Source organism: Diceros bicornis, chromosome 26 (genome assembly GCF_020826845.1).
Source record: "Diceros bicornis minor isolate mBicDic1 chromosome 26, mDicBic1.mat.cur, whole genome shotgun sequence".
NCBI lineage: Eukaryota > Metazoa > Chordata > Mammalia > Perissodactyla > Rhinocerotidae > Diceros > Diceros bicornis.
Window position 1 is genome coordinate 38,455,363 of NC_080765.1, and position 19,461 is coordinate 38,474,823.

The following is a 19,461-nucleotide window of genomic DNA, read 5'->3' on the forward strand; positions in this document are numbered from 1 at the left end:
CCTCCCCTCCTTCCCCACTGGCTGTGACCCGCCTCCAGTGGGCTCCTTTGTCTGGAGCCACCTCCTGCAGCTGCTGGAAACGGACGACCCCCTGAAACAGGCCTTCCGAGAGGCCCTCCCCCAGGACATCCTCAGCCGGGAGTTCCATCCCGAGACCTGGAAGCACTCGTCCTATTCTGATGCCACCTTCCACTCAGGTATGGCCATCCTGGGAAGCCGCTCTTCCGCTCTGGGGCACGAAGGCTTGGGGATCCGGGAGCTCTAGCTCCTGGGCACGTGTGGATCAAGGATGCTGTTTCCCACATGTCAAATATTTACATGCCGCCTGCTGGATTTTCTGCCCTATTCCTATAGCACTTGCCATTTGTGTTGGAAGAGGTTAAAAATAAAGATCAGCCATTTCATAGCATTCAATTGAATACTTTCATCTTTTCTCTAAGCTGGTTCTTTTTAACTTACACTTATATAAAAGGAAACTTTCTATCACTGCCATTAATAGAAAATCAGTTTAACTCTGTGAAAAGAAGGTAATCCTAAAAATAGATACAATGATGATGCCGCACTGTGGGTGAATTCGCATAGTTCTGTTGCTGTGCATCTGAGGACTGTTTCTCCCTGGGTTAAAAAGGGAGGTGAGCACCATGCTGGGACTGCTGCCTCCTCACTGTAATTAACAGAGTCAAAAAGAGAGCCCCGTTCTAGCTCAGGCACCTAAACCGCCTCAGCCACTCCGGGAAGTCTGGGGTGGGGAGTGGGGGCTCTGGCTGCCCCCTCTCCGCCGATCCGCACATGTGGGCACCTTTGTGACTCTTCTGTCCTGGCCTTCCCTCTGCCCTTGATAAGGCTTAAGGGTGAGTCACCCACCCTTCCACAGAGGAAGCCCCACGTGTCTGACCCTGTCTCAGGCTATGGCCCCTCCGTGGCCAGACCCTGCCCTGTGAGGGATGCAGGGTGTACCGATTCTCTCTCTTCTAGCATCTGGCAGCCTGGGAGCCAACGTGGAGGGGACCCTTCTCTTCTCTCCAGCCTCCTTCCTCCCCCATTCTGCCACAGCCAACCTGACTATCCATGCCCTTGGTCGTGCCTTCAACCTCCTGGAGGTAAGAGGGGGCCTAGCTTCAGTCTCCTCAGGGCCTCTCCTGGACTGGGGCCAGATGTTATCCCACCTGTCCATCTTTCTGTCCCTCACCTCTTGTCTCTATTGATCCACTTGCACATCTTTTACTCCTAGCCCCCTACATCTGCCCGCCCACCCATTTTTCTGCCCATCTGGCTATCTGTTCACCCACCCACCCACCCACCCATCCATGCATCCACCTATCCATCTACCCCCATCCATTCCTCCCTCATCCATCTCATTCACCTATGTGCCTTCCTACTCATCTCTCCATCTCCCTCTCACCTACCCATCTACTCTCCCAGTCATCCACCCATCCACACATCTACACATCTACACAACTATCCCTCCACCTTCATCCATCTGTCTGTCCATCCATCCATCTGTTCATCCACCCCCATCCATCATCCATCCGTCTATCCATCCATCTCATTCATCTATCCATTTATGTACCCTTCCACCCATCTCTCCATCTACCCTCTCACCCACCCATCTATTCATCTGTTCTCCCAGTCATCCACCCATCCATCCATCTACCTTCCATCTATCTACCCACCCACTTGCCCATCCATCCATACACCCACCCATCCATCCATACAGCCACCATCCATCCATCCACCCATTCATCCATACATACACCCACCCATCCATCCATACAGCCCCCCCTCCATACATATACCCACCCATCCATCCATACAGCCACCCATCCATACATACACCCACTCATCCATACATACACCCACCCATCCATCCATACAGCCACTCATCCATACATACACCCACCCATCCGTACATACACCCACTCATCCATCCAGACTCTCACCCATCCATCCACACACTCATCCATACATCTATACGTCTGTTCATCCATCTGTCCTCCTATCCATCCACCCACCCATCCATCCATACAGCCACTCATCCATCCATCCACCCACTCGTCCATACATACACCCACCCATCCATCCATACAGCCACCCATCCATCCATACACCCACTCATCCATCCATCCACCCACTCATCCATCCATACAGCCACCCATCCATCCATACACCCACTCATCCATCCATACAGCAACCCATCCATACATATATCCACTCATCCATACATACACCCACCCATCCATCCATACACCTACCCATCCATCCATACACCCACTCATCCGTACATACACCCACCCATCCATCCGGACTCTCACCCATCCATCCACACACTCATCCATACATCTATATGTTTGTTCATCCATCTGTCCTCCTATCCATCCACCCATCCATCCATCCATCCTTCTAATCCATCCATTCATGTACTCTTCTGCCCATCTCTTCATCTACCCTCTCACCCACCCATCTATCCATCTACCCTTCCACCCATCCATCCATCCGTCTATTGATCTACCTACCCATCTCTTCATCTGTTCTCCCACTCATCTATCCATCCTTTCATCCACCTTTCCATCCATGTCTGTCCACATCCATCCATCCATCCACCCACCCACCCACCCACCCACCTGTCATCCATTGCACAAACATCTGTCCTCTACCTGACATGTGCCAGGCACTGTGCTGGGCTCTGAGAATACGACAGTGAACAAGAGAGACATAATCCCTGCCCTCTTGGTGCTCACAGCCCAGAACCAGGCCTTAAAGAAGTGGTAGGAAGTCTCGCCGTGTGACATTTGTCAAGCAGATGTGGAGCTTGATGATTTCCTGAGGCTGTGCCCCTTTACTTCGGCCTGGGTGGACCCCGGGGGGCCCGGGGTGCTCTGCTCAAGCGCCCGGCCCCACAGCTCTTGATCACTCCTGTGACTGAGTCGCTCCTCCCTGAGCCCCTGGCTTCTCTGCCCAGCTGGGGCTCCGGCTGGAAAATGCTGAGGAAATCGCCCGCAAGCTGTTTGGCCCGAAGTCATTCTGGGGGCAGGAAGAGGAGAGAGAGGCCCAGCCGGAGAAGCCCCCAGAGCCAGATCCAGGGCCCACACCACAGGCAGCCAACCTCGACTGTCCAGGAGAAAGTTCCAGAGAGATGAGAGACCTGCGGCAGAAGGTAAGGGCAGTGCCTATACCCACCCCGCTCCCACCCTCGTCATGGTCAGGCGCCAGCTTGGGCTGTGGACTCAGGCGTCCATCAACTCTGACCCCGCCCTCCTACCCCTTACAGAAACCAGTTGCTGGTCCAGATCTGAGTAGCCAGCTGTTAGCCTGCCTTCTTTTGAAGAACTGTTTATTGAAGTATCACATATGTATAGAAAAACGCCCAAGTCGTAAATGTACAGCTCAGTGCATTTCCACCAACGGAACACGTCCTCATAACCAGCGCCCAGAGGCCCCCCTCTCCCCACCTCTTCTAGTTTACCCACCCCTAACCAAGGGTAATCACAATCTGACTTCTAACAGCATCAATTAATTCTACTTTTTAAAAATCAGCTTTGTTGAGGTATAATTGACCTATAATTGTGTGTTTAAAGTGTACAATTTGATAAATTTTGACATATGCATACTCCCATGAAACCATCACCATAATAAAGCTAATGAACACATCCATCACCCCCAAAAGTTTCCTATGCTCCTTAATAATCCCTTCCTCCTGTCCCCCCATGAACCACTGATAGGCTTTCTGTTGCTGTAGATTAGTTTGCATTTTCTAGACTGTTACATAAACGGAATCATGAAGCATTTTTTTAAGCATATACTCTTTTTTGTCTGGCTTCTTTGATTCAGCATAATTATTTTGAGATTCATCCATGTTGTAGGGTATACTAAGAGATTATTTCTTTTTATTGCTGAGTAGTGTTCCCTTATATGGATGTACCAGTTTGTCCGTCCATTTACCTTTTGATGGACATTTGTGTTTCCAGTTTTGGGCTGTTACAGATAGGGCTGCTATGAAAATTCATGTACAAGTCTTCATATGAACATATGTTTTCATGTCTCTTGAGCAAATATCTAAGAATGGGATGGGTGGATCATATGATAGTTTCATGCTTAATTTTTTAAGAGATTGCTAAACTGTTTTTGCAAAGTGTTTGCACCATTTTGCATTTCTCCAGCAGTGAATGAGAGTTCTAGTTCCTCCACATCCTCGCCAAGACTGAGTATGATTAGACTTTTCAATTTTTGCCATTTAAATAGCGTGTAGTAGTATCTCATGGTTTCATGTGCATTTGCCTAATGGCTAATCATGTTGAACATCTTTTCCCACACTTATTTGTCATCCATACATCGTTGGTGAAGTGTATGTTCAAATATATATATATTTTTTATTAGATTGGTTTCTTATTATTGAGTTTTGAGAATTCTTTATCTGTTCTGGAAACAAGTCCTTGGTCAGATATGTGACTTGCAAGTATTTTCTCCTCGTGTGTGGTGTGGTCTTTTTATTCTCTCAACAGTGTCTTTTGAAGAGCAGTTCTTGATGTTGATGAAGTCAAGTTTATCAATGTCTTTTACGCATAGTGCTTTGGGCGTTATATCTAAGAAATCTTTGCTGCTAGTGCAGTGTCACACACATTCTTAGGACCCGCCGTAGATCTCCAGCGTTCTCTCTGTGCGGCTCTGTCCTCTCCCATCCTCTGCCCTGCGAAGTCTAGCCACTTTGGTCTCCCCAGAGTCCCAGCTGCTCAACTCCGGTGTCTGCCGTGCTCTCCTCCATGCCGCTCCCTGTGCCTCAGCCTGGACTCTCCAGGCGGTGACCTGGGGCTCCCCTCGCTCGTTTCCCATCCATCAGGGTTCGTTGTCGTGCATTACCTGATGTCTGGCGTCGTGGGAACCTTTGTTCAATCTGTTTCATCTGGGTTTCTCGTTGTTCCACACGGGAGGATAAATCCAGTCTCTGCCTCTCCAGTCTGGTTGGCAGCAGAAGTCACACCTGCTTCCTTTTGTGAACTTTATATAGAGGGAATCATTCACCATGTACTCTTAAAAAAAAAAGTGAAATTCACATAACATGAAAGTAACCATTGTAACGTGGACAATTCAGTGATATTTAGTACATTCACAATGTTGTGCAACCACCACCTCTATCTAGTTCCAAAACATTTGCATCACCCCAAAGGAGACCGTGTACCCATGAGCTGTCACTCCCATTCTCCTCTCCCCCCAGCCCCTGGCAACCACTAATCTGCTCTCTGTCTCTACGGATTTCTCCATGCTGGATGTTTCATATAAATGGAATCATATAATATGTGGCCCTTTGTGTCTGGCTTCTTCCACTTACATAAGCTTTTGAGGTTCATCTCTGTTGCAACATGTATCAGAGCTTCATTTTTTTTTTTGGCAAGGAAGGTCGGCCCTGAGCTAACATCTGTCAATCCTCCTCTTTTTTTTTTTTTTGCTGAGGAAGACTGGCCCTGGGCTAACATCTGTGCCTATCTTCCTCGATGTTATATGGGATGCCACCACAGCATGGCTTGCCAAGCGGTGCGTCAGTGCGTGCCTGGGATCCAAACTGGCGAACCCTGGGCCGCTGCAGCGGGGTGCGTGCACTTAACCACTTGCGCCACCGGGCGGGCCCCTCATTTTTTTTTTTAAGGCTGAATAATGTTCTGTTGTGTGGACAGACCACATTGTGTTTACGTATTCGTCCGTTGATGGACATTCAGGTTGTTTGCGCCTTTTGGCGAGCGTGAATGATGCTACTCATGTCCTCTTTTTTGTCTGGCTTCTTTTACTTAAAATTTGTTCGTGAGATCCATCGATGTTGCTGCGTGTACTTCCTGTGTTCTCCTTTCTGTGTAGAGTTCCCTACCACGTTTTCTTTATCCAGTCTACTTTTGATGGCTTTGGGGTGGTTCCAGTTTCTGGCTTATTACAGAGAGCGTATGAACCTTCTGGTGCATGCCTTTTTGGTGGATGTGTGTGTATTTTTCTGGCCGTGTATCTAGGAGGGGAATTGTTGGGTCAGAGGGGGTGCGTATGGTTAGTCCGCTTTTTCATTTCACTTTGTTACTTGAGTATTTTCCTACTGACAACTGACTGCGAGCGTACATTTTAACATCCCTTCTGTGGGTGGGGACCACGCTTTACATAACCATTCTCCCATCCGTGGACATGTAGGTTGTTGGCACCTTTGTGTTCTTGTAAAATGTCATTGGCAAGTACATCACAGGGTGATCGAGGCGGGTGGCTGGGCATTTGTTCACATGTTCACGTTTACCAACTGCCAGGTGTGAACCCAGGGCCCAGGAACACAAAGCAGGTCAGGACGTGGTCCCTGCCCTGAAAGCCTCTTGGACTAGATCTGGGGCCAGTGAGTAACTTGAATGAGGGTGGTGGGCTGGGTATAAACATTTTTTCTTAGAATCCACAATCCCTTTGGTCTGTTATTTTCTCACTTTTAATGGAAACTCACATCCCAAGATACCTTTTGCACAAGCACAGTGATGAATGGCAACAAAACTTGGCTTCAGTGTTGAAGAGACAATAGGGAATGGCGGGGACTGTGGCAGACAGGAGAAGCACATACCTCAGCTAAAAGTGGCAGCCACTGCTCAGCTCTGGCCACTTGTTGCCCCTTGTTGGTGGCGGGGGGAGGCCAATATTTCTCTTTTTTGAGAAGCTGGATTTTATGTAAAACCTCCCAATTTTTAAATGTTAGAAACAAATTCAATTTTTAAAAAATACACACTGCATGAAATACAGTGAGAAACTGTCAGAGACCAGAGGAGACCGAAGAGACTTGACAACTAAATGCAGTGTGGTCCCTGGATTGGATCCTGGGATAGAAAGAGGGCTGGAATGGACAAACTGGTGAAATCTGAGTCAAGTCTGGAGTTTGGTTGAGAGTGACGTGCCAGCGTTGGTTTCTTCATTGTCTCCAGCATGCTGGCGGTGAAAGATACTAACAATGGAAGAAACAGGGTGGCGGGTATATGGAAGCTCTGTGCACTAACTCTGTAACTTTTCTGTATATCTGAAATTGTTCCAGAACAAAAAGTTTATTCACACCTGCACACACACACATACACACACACGCGCGCACACCACGCTGGGCAGTACTGTGCAGCTCAAAGGAAAGACGTCTGTGGATTCTGCCTGCGGGGCAGGAGTTGGCAATCCCTGTTCTGGACCCCACCAGCCCTTGACCTTTCTCTCCAGCTGCCCCGTCCCTGTCTCAGCGTCCGGGCGCCTGGCCCGGCTAACCCAGACGCCCTTCCTGGTCGCAGGTGGCCCAGAGGCGCGGGGAGCGGGCGCTGCGCTGTGAGCTGAGCGTGAAGGTGTTCGGGCACGAGCTGGGCTTTGTCAGCTGCGGGGCGATGGGGAGTCACGGGAGACGCCCGTCCCTGAACCTGGCTCAGCTTGCAGTCAAGCTCCTGAAGGTACTTCAGGCCGCGCCGGGCCCCTCCCTGCCCTGCTGGCCCGCCGTGTTTCCTCTGACGCGTGGGGGGAAGTACTCGAGAGCATGGAATGTGGAGCCAGACTGCCCAAGTTCAAGTCCCAGATCCACCACTTACCTCCTTGGGCATGTGGTTTAACTTGTCGTGGCCTCAGTTTCTGCATCTGTGAAATGGGGATGATGTAACGATAATAATAATAGTAATAACAATGATGATGATGATGATGATATCTACTTCATAGAGCTGTTGAATCAAATGACTTAAAGTGTTTAGAAAGCACCTGGCACAAAGGGCTCTGTGTCACCGGCAGAACCCGCACCTCTCCTCACCTGACTGACCCTGACCTCTGACCTTTTCCCATAGTAAACTGGGTTCAAACCCCAGGTCGGCCTGTTTCTAGCTACCTGGGCTTGGCTGGGTTATTTTATTTGTTTGTTTGTTTGTTTGTGGGCTCAGTCTTCTCTTCTGGAAACTGGGGATAATGGTAATGTCCCCTCTGAGGGTGGTGTGAGGGGTGAGTGAGGTTGCATGTGCTGGGTGCTGGGTGCTAGGTGTGTGCGTGGCCCACAGCAGGGGCTGTCTCGTGCACTCTTACGGCTCTTTGGCTGCAGGGCCAGGAGGTGCAGCTGAACCGGAGACTGAACCTGGCCTTGGAGGAGCTGGCCTTTCCCACCGTGTCTGGCCTCCCTGCCCGGCTGGCCCTAAACGCCTCTGCCGCCATCAGCGTCTGGATCCGAGGGACCGCCGCCTTCCAGCAGCGCTCGGATTTCTCCGTGAATGGTTATGTCAAGCCCAGGTAGCTGGCTCCTTGGAGCTGGGGGAGGTGGGCGGGTGGGTGGGGGCATCCCCCTACAGGGGCTGCAGAGAGCTGGGGCATCAGCGTGGGCTGGAGGGGACCCCTCTGTGCAGACCATCCGCCATACCAGCTACTGTCGACTGAGGGTTTTTTTGTGCCAGGAGACCATGAAGAGATGCTGGGCGGTTACGCCCACTTTACAGGTCAGAAGACTGAGACTTAGAGAGGTCAGGTCACCTGTCTAAGGTCACACAGCAGTGCAAGGCGGTTGGGATTCTGGCCTCATGTCACAGCACACTCTCTTCCCTCTGCCTCTGAGGAGAGAGGAGGAGGAACATGTAAGCCGTGAGGGCTCTTAGCCCACGGGACACGCACAGCCACCCACGAGGTTGACACTTTTCTCATTCCCTCTAATGGCTGACGAAACAGACTCAAGGCGAGTACGCTGCCGGCCCTGGGCCACACGGCGTGAATGAGTTTGAGCAGGATTTCTCTGATGCTCATTTGATTCCAGAGCCTGTCACAGACCTGCTGGGCGACTGTCCCCAGCCACTCAGCTGACCTGGCCTCAGTTTCTGTGTCTGATGGGGAACGTGGGTGTCCTGTGCTGGCTGCTCTTTCCATGGAGACCCTGGGCTGGGGCTCGACAGCCGGGCTCCCAGGCCTGGCTGTCCCGCGTCCCAGCCGTGGGAGCCAAGCAGGTGGTCTCACCTCTCCACGCCTCAGTTTCCCCATCTATACAAAGGGGCCAACAATGGCGAGGAGGGGCTGGACGATGTGCGTAGAGTGGTTGGCGCACGTGGAGCGCGTGGTCGGCGGTGGCCCCAGTGGAGGGGCTCCGGCTGGGGGCTGCAGAGAAGAGCGGGGGGTGGCGGGCGGCTGGCGCTGGCTTGCGGCCCCTGGGCCCGAGGGAGGCAGCTGGCGTGTGGCCCTCCCTCAGCGCCCTGCTCCAGGTCTCGGCGCAGTTGGGCACGGCGGGCGCCCTGGGGCAGGCCGGGCTGCGGTGGGTGACCGGCGTCCGCGGCGCGGCCAGCCTGGACGGCGGGATGCAGGCGCGGAAGGGCCGGGACCTCCGGGCGCATCTGAACACGCCCGAGGAGGCCGTGGAGCTGCTCAGCGTCAGGTGGGCACCCTGCGCCGGCGGGGGGAGCCGTGAGTGTGTGCGTGTGCGTGTGCGTGAGTGTGGCCTGATGGCCTGTGGGCGCGTCTGTGAGTGTGTATCTGTGACTGCGTGTGCGTCACCGCCTGTGTGTGTGTGTGTTGCGTGAGCATGTGTGTGCGTAAGGGTGTGCCTGTGGGTCTGCGTATGTGAATGTGTGTGTCTGTGAGAGTGTGTGCGTGTGAGTGGGGTGTGTCTGTGTGCACACGTGTGTGTGTGTCAGTGTGGGGTGGGCGTGTCTGTGACGGGGGCTGAGAGCGGCTGAGAGTGGGGTGGGGTACTCCCATACTCCTCAGCTCTTTATGGGGGTCCCTCCTGGGGCCGGCTTGTCCCCAGCCCCCTGGGGAGGTGACGCTTGGAGAGCAGTGATTTCAGAGGACACGGGGGGGGGGAAGCCAGGCTGCCCCCTCCCCGACCTGCTCCCTTCCCTGTTGTCCCCCTGCTGCCCTCCAGGCCCTTCTCCCAACAGCAGCCAGTGGGGTCCTTTAAAATGTCAATTAAGACCAATCATACATACCCCACTACTGTTTAAAACCCCTCACTTGCTTCTAGGATAACCCAGGTCTACATGACTGGTCCTGCCCGATGGGGGCGCTGCCCACCTCTCTCATGGGTCTCCTGACACTACTTCCTGCCCCTCCCTCACGCCCCCCCCATCCTGACTCCCTCACACCACCCTTCTTTCTGTGCTCCGAAAGAGGCCACTTCATTCCCACCCCAGGGCCTTTGCACCTGCTGTTCCCGCTGTCTGGAATGCTGGCTGTTTCTCTTCCTTTGAGTCTCTGCTCAAATGTTATGTCTGCAGAGAGCCCCCCATCCCGCACTAAAGAAGGCCTGCTCTGTCCCCAAGACAGACTCCGTGCCCATGCTGTCCCCCATTTTAGGTTTCTCATAGGGCTTGTCACCCTCTGTGTTCATGGAGTGTCTCCCCAGACAGAGTGTGAGCTCCCCAAAGGCCTGTCCTATTCATGGTGGAATTGGCCCCAGTGCCAAGCTCTGGTGGCTCAGGGTGTATTTGTCCAATGAATGCATGAAAATGACTTGTCGGGGACTGTCCTCTTCCCACCAGCTCTAAGCTGTATCTTGTCATTGGGGATGGCATGCAGACACTCGGTCACGTTCACAGCCCTTCCGAGGCCCAATCCTGTACCCACAAGGAAGGTAGGCAGCGGGGCCTCCAGTCATCGTCCCAAGAAGGGCGTCCCAGGGGCAGCGGGGAAGGACACCACCTCCAAATTCCAGAGTTTATACCCTTTAACTCAATGATTCTGCTTCTAGAACTCTACCCGATGAAAAGAAACCAAAATTGCTTTACAATGCTCATTGCATCGTTATTTACAAGAGCCAAAATCAGGAAACAACTCAACTATCCAACAGTAGGCCAACCGCTCATTACCAGGGCCTGTGAGCTGAGTAAAGATTTTTACATTTTCAAATGATTGAAAAGTAATCAGAGGAAGATTTCATAACGTGAACAATTTGTGAAGTTCGTATTTCAGTGTCCACAAATAAAGTTTTATTGGTACATAGCCACGGCCAATCGTTCACTACTGGCTGTGGCTGCTTTTGTCCTGCCACCAGAGTGGGTAGTCGTGACAGACCGTGCGACCAGCAGAGCCTCAAATAGTGACTATCTGGCCGTTTACAGAAACACTTTGCTAACTCCTGGTTTAGTAAACCATCGGGATATCCCGTCACTTTAAACCCTATAATGAAGGAGGCATTTTAATAACACAAGACAAGTCTTTGATAATAAGATCAGGTGAAAGGCAACAAAATTGGAAAAGGACGGGAAGGAAATACACCAAAGAGATGAGGATCTTGCAGTCATTTTTGAGTAAGGTTGGGAGAGGCTTATTTAAATGAATGTATTACTTTAGGCGAGGCGCCGTCCTAAACGCTTGCTGACCTGGTCACCCTCACAGCTGCACCAGGAGGCAGGAACTGTTATCGGTCCCAGGCTACAGATGAGAGACACCGAGGCACAGAGATGTTGAGTGATTTGCCCGAGGTCACAGAGCAGGGAAGTGGCAGGGCTGGAGGCGGACCCAGGCGGTCAGTCTTGCTCTGGAGCCTGTGTTCTACACAGTGGGGCCTCTCACTCTGAAAGTCTACACTGGACGTCCTCAGCCCCAGGCGATTTTGCCCCCCAGGGGACATTTAGCAGTGTCTGGAGACATTTTCGGTTGTCATAACTGGTGTGGGGGTGCTGCTGGCGTCTAGTGGGTGGAGACCAGAGATGCTGCTCAATGTCCTGTAGTGCACAGGACAGCCCCCCAGCAAAGGATTATCCAGCCCACTGTGTCAGTAGTGCTGAGGCTGGGAAAGCATGGTCCACACGGTACTGCCTCCTACGACTAGTGTCTACGCAGTACTGTTTCTCTCAAGGAAAGAGAGAGGCTCCTTCTTTGCTGAGGTGAGCGGCCGTGGGCCCCGCCCGGAGCCCTCTGGCTCTCTTCTGACCCATGCTGCCGCTCCCCTGTCTCCGCAGTGGCCCGCACCTGGGGCTGGCAGCTGTGCACTGAGGTGACCTGGCCGGCCGCTGGTCAGCCCTTCCTGCTCTCGTTGCCTGTGTCTGCGGCTGTGACGCTGAGGAAGCAGGACCGCGGGCTCCAACAGTATCTGCTGGAAGCTGCCTATACCCTCGGCCCCTGGGTAGGCCCTATGGAATTACCCCTTCCTTCCCAGCCAGGCTCTGGGTCTCCCTAGGTCTGCTACTCAGGGATCAGCCTTGCGGCTCACTCATAAGGACATGGGGCTCCTCTCTGGAGCTGTTGGGCTGGCCTGGGCTGGTCCTGCTGTAGGCTCCCTCCTGCCACAGGACCCTTGCACATGCTCATGGGGGTTCTATGACTTGTTAACTCTGAATCAATCTTTATATCTCAGTTCAGGGGTCACCTCCTCAGTGAGGCCTGCCCTAATTACCCCAAAGTAGTCATGTTCCTTTGTTGCTTGCTCTAATAAGACCATGTTCCTTCCCTTAGGTCACTTTTATGTTTGTTACTGAAGTTAGTTGGTTAACATCTGTCTTCCCCACTAGTCACTCAGTGCCTGGGAACAGATCCAGTTTTTCTCACTCCCGTGTCCCCGGCACCTGGCACAGAATGGGCACTCAACAGCCTCCTGTCTGATCTCCCTGCTTCCACTCTTGTCTTCTTACCATCTGTTCTCCACGAGCAGCCGGATGGACTTTCCAGAATCCCAGACAGATCATGTCTCCTCTGCTCAGAACTCTCCAATGACTCCCATCACTCTTGAGTAGGAGCCAGATGCCCTGACCAACAGGCCCCCAGTGACCCAGCCCTGCCAGCCTCTCCTCCCCGCCTCCCTGACTGTTTACCAAGCTCACTGCTCTCCAGGCACACTGACCCCCTTTTTATTTATGCCAAGCACATTGCTGCCCCAGGGCCTTTGCACTGGTGGTTTTCTCTGCGTGGAACACTCCTTCCCAGACATCCACCTGACTCCCTCCCTTGCTTCCTTCAGTCTCCTCAAATGCCCCCTCCTCAGAGGCACCTTCCTTGACCACCCTCTCAGGGCCCCTTACCCCCTGAGTTTGTCAGCCGGCCACCCATCACCAGCTGCCGTCTTACCTCCTTTTGTGTCTGGCGGTCCTGTGCCTCCCCCTCTGGAATGCGGGCACCGTGAGGGCGGGACTTTGTGTATCTAACCCTCAGTGGTACTTCCTGTGCCCACAGCTGTGCCCCACACACGGTAGTGAACGTTTATTGGTGTGGATGAATGTGTGTGAACGCAGGATGTTAAAGGGGGCTTGCGTCTTAGGCTGCGTTTTCCCAGCAGCAGACCCGAGCCAAGGATTTGGGTACAAGGGATTAAGAAAAGGCTCCAGGAGGAGAAATCAGGACGGGTCAGGGGAAGGAGCTGAGCAGGGGGTGATGTCAGGTGAAGTTAGCTGCCTGCTCCCTGGGGAGCCTGAGTTACATCCCGGAGTTTGAGCCCCTCGAGGCTGCGAGCTGGGATGCTTGTCACTCCTGGGCCGGAGAGCAGTGTCCTGGGGCCAGTGGCGCCAGGCGTTCACAGCACAGCGCGCGAGCTGGGAGCTGAGCGGGCAGAGCCGGCTGTGGGACCGGAGGGGCCTGGGCAGGACGCTGTGCGACGCCTGCTTCTGTCCCGGCCGTCTGCCGGCTGAATTCGGACCCTGTGGACGTGCTCCTGGGCTGTCCTGCGGGGCTCTGCTCTGCTCCACGATACTGTTTTAGGTCCCCACATTCCTGGTTTGGTTGTCTCGTGAGGTCAAGGATGAGCATAAGAACTAAGCGTTTGAACAGTGCGGGTGAGGGTCCCCTCTCGGGAAGAGGAGTGAACCTCAGGACCGGGACGCGGTTCTTGATCTTGAAGACTCCACTGTGCTTCCAGAAGAACAGCTGGCTCCCTCGAGAAGCCTCCGCCCACCTCTTCATGGGCACGCCCAAGTCGGAGGTGCCCAGGGATGTCGAGGTGGATGTCAGCTACAGCCTGCCGCAGAGGAAGTTCCGGCTGAAGCTTCTCCATCCCAGGAAGAAAATCGAGCTGGACGGTAATGACGGTGCCCGGCCCGTTGGCTGTGCCCCGCACCATGTGCCAGACCCAGGGCCGGGCACCCGCTGCGTGTTCATTCGTGGATCCCCCTGTGACCTTCAGGGTCAGCCCTCAGTCCAGCCCTGTGTACGGGCGACCAGACAGGAGACCAGTAGGATGTACCTGGTGCACGCAGGGGCAGATCCCAGACGCTGAGCCTCCGTCTCTAAACTCTTGTCTTGTCCCCCAGGAAAGATCGAGACTCTCCCGAGTGCCTGCATGGGTCACCTGGAACTGATCCTGGACGACAGGGACGTCTATTACATCAAGGTTTGCTCTGCGTCCTCGGCCACCTGTGTTAGCACCGACCACCCTCCCCGGCATTTCCGCCCCCATCCCAGAGCCCCTGCCTAAGAATCGCCCCCTCGTTTGGAGTTTTAGTAGTTCTTCTCCTGTCACCTACCAATAACATTCTTGTCACCCAGAAGAATATAAAGAAGAAAAAAATGGGCTCAAGTCTCACCACCACTGATGTCAAAAATTGATAATATTAGTAACACAGGAACACGCTTTAAAAAATTCAGAGCAGAGAAAGGTATAAAATGGCAAGTTACAACATGCCAGTCCCCAAATTTCCAGAACAAACGTCAATGCACACACCAAGAAATCTGTATTCGTTTCCCAGGGCTGCTGTAACAAAGTACCCCAAACTGGGTGGCTGAGACAACAGACATTTCTCTCTCACGGTTCTGGAGGCTGGAAGTCCAGGATCAAGGTGTGGGCAGGGTTGCTTCCTTCTGAGGGCTGTGAGGGAGAATCTGTTCTAGGCTTCTCTCGTAGTTTCTCGTAGCCTCAGGCATTCCTTGGCTTGTAGACACTGTCTTCTCCCTGTGTCTTCCCATCGTCTTCCCTCTGTGTGTCTGTGTCCGAACGTCCCCTTTTTGTGAAGACACCAGTCACACTGGATTAGGACCCACCCTCGTCTTAAGCGGATCATCTGCAAAGACCCTATTTCCAAATAAGGTCACATTCACAGGTGTGGGGGCTGGGACCTCAACACCTTTTGGGGGGACACAGTTCAAAGCATAATACAACAGATTTGCAAAACCTTTTAGTTTTGAGTTTAGTTTCTGTTTGTTTGTTTTACATGAAAAGATCATACTCTTTTTTTGTTTTCTCTTTGTTTTTTTTTTTACTCCAAAATGTATCCGGGCAAACTTTTTGTACCAGCACGTGCTGGTACAATTTAAATTTTATTTTGTTAAAAAAATAGGTAATACATTTAAATGATTCAAAGTTCAAAAGATATGAAACGTTATAGAACTGAGTGGCCAACACGTCTAAATGAATTAGAATTAAAGAAAATTAAAGATGCGCTTCCTGAGTTGCACTAGCCACTTTTCAAGAATTTTTCCATCGTTGCAGAAAGTTCTTTTGGTTAGCACGAGTATAGAGTTAAAAACTCTCCCTTCGACCGCTCCCCAAAGCTGTTCAATTTTATGATTCCTCTGAGAAAATCTGTGCCCACAACCACCAAATAGGTATCAATGTATTTCCCCCCACCTTTTAAAAAATGAAAGTGTCTCTCGTATATTTTGAAAGGCTGCGCCCTAGTTGATGGGGTGGAGTTTATTTAGCTGTTCCGTAGTGAAGGGCTCTTGTGTTTTCCCCAGGTTTTCGGTCTTATAAATGTGTCGCCGTGAGCACCCTTGTCTGCAGGGTCAATTCCAGCAGTGGAATGCCCGGAGCAGAGGTTGTGTGCGTTTTTCTCTTAGTAGATACTTTCCAAGGTTCTCAGCCGGGGTACCTGGCTGGGACTCTGGGTCCCCTGAAGTCCTCGCAATCGGACAGAAGTTTTGTGTCTCCCCAGAATCGTACCTTCTGGGGAGAGGGTTTAGACCTTCCATCCAGTGCTCAAGCAGCTCTGTGACTCCTCAAAGGGTAAAAACGGCAGCTTTAGACCCACTCCTGCCCGGCAGGACCTCAGGGCGCCTTAGGCAGTGAGTCTGGCGATTCTGCCTTGGTTTCCAGCATCTTCTCAGAGAGTCTGGACTTGAGAACCTGGAGCCGGGGCTGGAATTTTTGCTGCATAAACACGCCCTCTGGTCTCAGATCCACTTCCTGCCCGGGTGGGGAGACGACCAAGTGTCAGGGGAGAGCGTCTTCCTCCCAGAGCCCCAGCTGCCTGACTGCTGAGACTACAGATCATTCCAGAACCCCCGGGAGCCCTGGAGCCTCCAGGTGTTTGCTGAATGCACACATGCTAATGGCCTCCCCTCCCCGCAGACTTTTCTGCCGTTCTCCAGAGGGCTGTCCGCAGCTGGAAACATTTGCCTTTAGACAAACTCCAGTTCTGGCTGCCCCAGGCCCATCACAGTCACGGTAACAGCTGGGGCTCTGGAACTTTCCAAAGCCTGTTCTGGGAGGGGGGACGCAGGTGGCCTTGGGCCTGGGGCCACTCCTTCAGTCCTCTTGGTAAGCGGGTATGAGATAAGGAAGCCAAGGCACGTGAGCTCAGGAACACAGAGCAGCAAAGCGGGGTTCACCTCAGCTCCAAGTTGACGGGGTTTAAGAATGGCAAGGGGGAGAGTGTGAGATTTCAGCGCCCCTCCCCCGGTGTGCAGTGGTGGGCGTCCCGAGGTCCTGGCTGCCTGGAGAGCCCAGGTTTACACCTGTTGACCCGGCTCAGTTATGACCAGTGTTCTCTTTAATGTTGAGTGTCCTGGTTTGGATGAGAAATTCTGCAGTCACCCTATTCACTGGCTGCACTAGGGCCACCGCCGAGCAGCCTCTGATAGGGACCAGAGAAACCTGTCACCAAGACACACCACTGAGTGAGAGGAGCAGAGCAGAGTGGAGAGCCTGCGTCTGATTTTGTGTAAGGGGGAGCCTGCGTATGTATGCGCGTGTGCACACGCGCACATACGTACTCACATACGTACCAACAGACTTGTGTAGGCCCATGCTTCTCTTGAAGATGCACGGGAAGCTGCGCACAGTCATTACCTTTGGGGGAGACTGGGAGACCAAGGAGGGGAATGAAATCTGTATAGTATCTTTATTCATTTATTCAACAACTCTTTATCAGGCACCCACAATGTGCCAGGTCCTGGGAAGACAGCCCAATGAAAGAGACACACAAACCTCTCTCCTCTTGGAGCTTACGTTCTCGTGGGAGAAAATAAGTAAAATGAATAAGCAACGTGTATGGTGATAGGTGGGTGTAAGTGCTATAGAAAAAGCGAAGCACTGAGCTGGGTACAGGGGTCTGAAGTTATGTGAGAGGAAGGGTGTGGAATTGGCTTTAGTTTTAATAAGCTGACAAGCCTGATGGAGAAGATAATTTTGAGCAAAGACATGAAGGATGTGCAGAAGAGAGCCATGTGGTTCTCTGGGGGGAGGGCATTCTAGGTAAGGGGCACAGCATGTGCAAAGGTCCTGGGGTGGGAAGGTACCTGGAGCGTTAGAAGCACAGCATGAGGGCCCATGTGGTTGGAGCAGAATAGGAGAGGGAACAGAGAGGTGGGAGGACAGATCATGTAAGGTCTTGCCAAAGAGTAATCAGAAGACAATGATTTGTGACTGTTGTCAAGGAGCAAAGGTGAAAACAGGATTTACGAGAGAGCATAAAGTAGCAGGCGGTCTGGGAACAGGGAGGTCGTGTTTACAACTTTTGGTTAAAAAGGATCAGCTGGCGGCCAACAGAGAGATCTGTGGATATGGCTGCAGTCAGTGGGGGCCATCAAAGACGACTGCTGCAATTGCTTATGGGGTTCCTCAGAAAACCCCAAGCTATGGAGAGCATTGCAGGCCGTGCCTGTGTCCCCCCACCAGTATCCTCCCATGGGCAGCTCTGCCTTCGTCTGGCCAGGTCTGCACCACTGACCTCCAGAGAAAGTCCTGGCTTCCTTGGTCTTCACAAGCACTTGGGCTTTTACCCTGAGAAAGATGGGCGGGTCATGATCCTACGTGACTTGAAGGGGTCGCTCCGATCACCAGGCCAACAGATGGCAGGGCCAGGGCAGGAGCCGGGCGAGCCGGTGGGACGATGTCGCAGTGACGCAGGCGTGAAGCCCAGGTCTCGAGCCGGGGCAGTGGTGGAGGTGGCTGAAGTGGTCAGATCCCGGAATATTCTGCAGGGAGAGCTGACCAGAGTCCCTGACAGATTGGACGAGGGAGGGGTGAGAGGGAGAGAGGAAGCGTCCTTCATATTTACGTCTGAATTGGTAACACGGACTCCCTATTTTGAAGAAAATCCTGTTTAAGAAATTGGAGAAGGATCAGCCTAGAAGGCCATTGGCTAAACTCCGTCCCCTGCCCTCTGTCCGGTCCCGGTTCTTGTGGCCAGGACCAGGCCTGCTGGCCGAGCCCGTCCCCTCAGCTGATGCTGGGGCCTTTCCAGGGCCGGAGCGACGTGCGGCCAGCAGCGGGCGGTGAGGCCCAGCGGCTGGAGGCGCAGCTGGAGGTGAGGCTGGTGACAGCGGGCAGCCCTGTGGTCCTCGCTGGAAACCTCAGCCGGCAGCCGGGGAGCAAGCTGGCCTTCTCCGTGTGGCTGAGCACCCAGGCCCACCTGTCAGGTAGGAGGAGGGACCCCTTCCTGCCACACCTTCTGCTCAGTGGCCAGGCTACAGGAGGGGGGGCCGCGTGCCTCGCTTGTAGTCTCTGTCAGCCCAAGCTGCCAGCGTCAGCATCCCACCTAAGGAAAAAGCCGGGCTCTGTGTCTGCTCACAGCTTCCGTGTGATCCCCTAGATACCCCTCCAACACGCTGACCGCCCCCCATGAACCAGAAAACAGCAGTTTTGGGCCTGTTTTGATTCAGACTCGCATTGCACAATATGTAAAAACACATTTTGGAGGCCGGCCTGGTGGCGTAGTGGTTAAGTTCGTGTGCTCCGCTTTGGTGGCCCGGGGTTCGCGGGTTCGGATTCTGAGCGCAGACCTCCACACCACTCATCAAGCCATGCTGTGGTGGCGTCCCATGTACGAAATAGAGAGAGATGGGCACAGATGTTAGCTCAGGGCCAATCTGCCTCACCAAAAAAACCCCCCAAAAAACCAAATACATTTTGCATTTTGACCTAAATTGCACGGGACACTGTTTAAATCTTGAACACATGGCCTGGCCTGGGCACTGACCAGTCTGAGCAGATGCCCGCCCTGGTGCCCGAGCCGGGGTAGAGCCCCCTGGCTATGCTCCTCGTGGGGTGTTCTGGGAGATTCCAAGGGAATGATGTTGGGGCTGGGGCCGCTGACCACCTGGCCTGGGCACTTTGGATATTTTAACGGGTAGGGCTGTGCCTGTGCGACCTGGCTGACTGCCAGGGGAACAGAAGCGAGTTTCAGGAAGTGAAATTTACCAGATGACCCACGAGGCACCGTCATTTCTGTTCCATTCTGTCGTATTTCATTCTACTTTATTTAAAAACCTTTGGCCTGGACTCACAGAAGTGACTTTTGGGGTTGCCACCGACAGTGCAGATAACGCTGTCAGTGGCCCCGGTGTCAGCATTCCTCGGGGGAGACTCAGGCATTGGTTCTCCCAGGA

The 19,461-nt window shown here is 53.0% G+C and overlaps 1 protein-coding gene across 1 annotated transcript in view; it reads left to right on the forward strand.

The window, feature by feature from the left end:
- LOC131422652 (uncharacterized) overlaps window positions 1-19,461 on the forward strand; it is a 135,845-nt gene that overhangs the window by 27,400 nt on the left and 88,984 nt on the right. The window contains 11 exon segments of the mRNA XM_058570047.1: window positions 39-197; window positions 976-1,100; window positions 2,960-3,154; window positions 7,272-7,424; window positions 8,054-8,238; window positions 9,179-9,361; window positions 10,467-10,558; window positions 11,889-12,052; window positions 13,775-13,934; window positions 14,166-14,245; window positions 18,318-18,492. Of these exon segments, the coding sequence (XP_058426030.1) occupies window positions 39-197; window positions 976-1,100; window positions 2,960-3,154; window positions 7,272-7,424; window positions 8,054-8,238; window positions 9,179-9,361; window positions 10,467-10,558; window positions 11,889-12,052; window positions 13,775-13,934; window positions 14,166-14,245; window positions 18,318-18,492 (1,671 nt within the window).